This window comes from Kryptolebias marmoratus, linkage group LG15, assembly GCF_001649575.2.
Source record: "Kryptolebias marmoratus isolate JLee-2015 linkage group LG15, ASM164957v2, whole genome shotgun sequence".
NCBI classification, from domain to species: Eukaryota; Metazoa; Chordata; class Actinopteri; order Cyprinodontiformes; family Rivulidae; genus Kryptolebias; species Kryptolebias marmoratus.
Window position 1 is genome coordinate 419,911 of NC_051444.1, and position 1,677 is coordinate 421,587.

General features: G+C 44.4%; 1 protein-coding gene across 1 annotated transcript in view; it reads right to left on the minus strand.

Annotated features, from left to right (window-relative positions):
* Positions 1-1,677, minus strand: part of lrrk1 (leucine-rich repeat kinase 1) — a gene marked incomplete at its 5' end in the record, with an annotated part of 22,680 nt that overhangs the window by 6,683 nt on the left and 14,320 nt on the right. Inside the window, 3 exon segments of the mRNA XM_037979998.1 lie at positions 150-266; positions 818-935; positions 1,124-1,275. Of these exon segments, the coding sequence (XP_037835926.1) occupies positions 150-266; positions 818-935; positions 1,124-1,275 (387 nt within the window).

A 1,677-nucleotide genomic window follows, 5' to 3' on the forward strand; every position in this document is an offset into this window, starting at 1 on the left:
AACAGGAAGTACATGTGAATAAACGTGTTTGTTAGCCAACAGGAAGTACATGTGAATAAATGTCCTGTTTGTTAGCCAACAGGAAGTACATGTGAATAAATGTCCTGTTTGTTAGCCAACAGGAAGTACATGTGAATAAACGAGCTGACCTGCTCTCTGGCTGGAACATGGAACAGGCAGGTGATGACGGCTGGACAGGACAAATGTCTCTGGGGTTGACTCAGTGGACACATGTCCTTCAAGCTGTAGAGGAACATCTCTTGTTCCTTTCACATAAAAACAAATATTTAATCAGAAAACAGTTAATCTGCGTCCTAAACGACAAAAAGGATCTGTCATCTTAACCACAGTTGTGAAAACATAAATACAAACTGAAAGCAGTGATTTATAAACTTTATAAACTCAGATTTTATTCACAGTGGAAAACAGATTCTTCAGATCTGTTGATGTTTTATGATCTGGAGGAACTTTATTGTGAAAGTGTTCCTCTGTTCTCAGACACTTCCTGTCAGCTGGTGAACCTCTGCCCATCTTCAGCCTCTAAAAGCTCTTTTTATCTGACTGACCTGCTGAGAATTAACTGAATTAGTTAGAAAAGCTCCTCCAGATGTTTCTGACTCTTACAGCTTCTTGTTGCTCCTGGAACAACTTTTCACAGCAAATTCAACTTTACCTGATTTTCTTTTAAAGAAAGGTACAGTTTCTTGTTTAAACATTTGATATGCTGACTGTGTTCCACTGTAAATATTTGCTTTCTGTTTAAATACACCTGACAGAAAATCCAACGTTTAATGTTGGGTTTTCTCTGGCGGCAGACCTCGGTGGCGATCCACAGAGTGTTCCCGATCTTCATCTGGCAGCTGATCCTGCTGCCGGGACACGACATCCTCTTTACCTCCACCTGACCCTTGTCCACGTTCACAACACTGTAGTTCCTACAAACACAGTTCCGTGGAAATTAATCCAAACAAATAACTGAGCAGATCCTGTTCAAACAGTTCATCAGTGAAATCTAAAAGTTGTTTTATAACCTGGAGAAATTATCGTCACGTCTACATTTATATATTTATCTGTTCTTGAAGTCAGAACGATCTGGGTTCTGATGAGCAGAGGTGGAACCGACCTGTCCTCGTGGTCTCCTTGCCAGAACACGGCGCTGTGGCCCTGCAGCGGCGACAGGAAGAGCTGGTTCTGCTTCTCACAGGGCAGCAAATACCTGAGGCACGGGAAGCTGGGCTCCTGCATCCGTCTGACGCACCGCTTGGCCACCGGCCTCTGTGCACGTGCATGCACGGACAGAAACACACACACACAGAAACGCACACACACACAGAAACACACACACACACAGAAACACGCACACACACAGAAACACACACACATGCACAGAAACACGCACACACACCAACACACACACGCACAGAAACACACACACACACAGAAACACACACACATGCACAGAAACACACACACACGCACAGAAACACGCACACACACACACACAGAAACACACACACGCACAGAAACGCACACACACACACACAGAAACACACACACATGCACAGAAACACACACACATGCACACACAGAAACACACACACATGCACAGAAACACGCACACGCACAGAAACACACACACACACACAGAAACACACACACGCACAGAAACACACACAC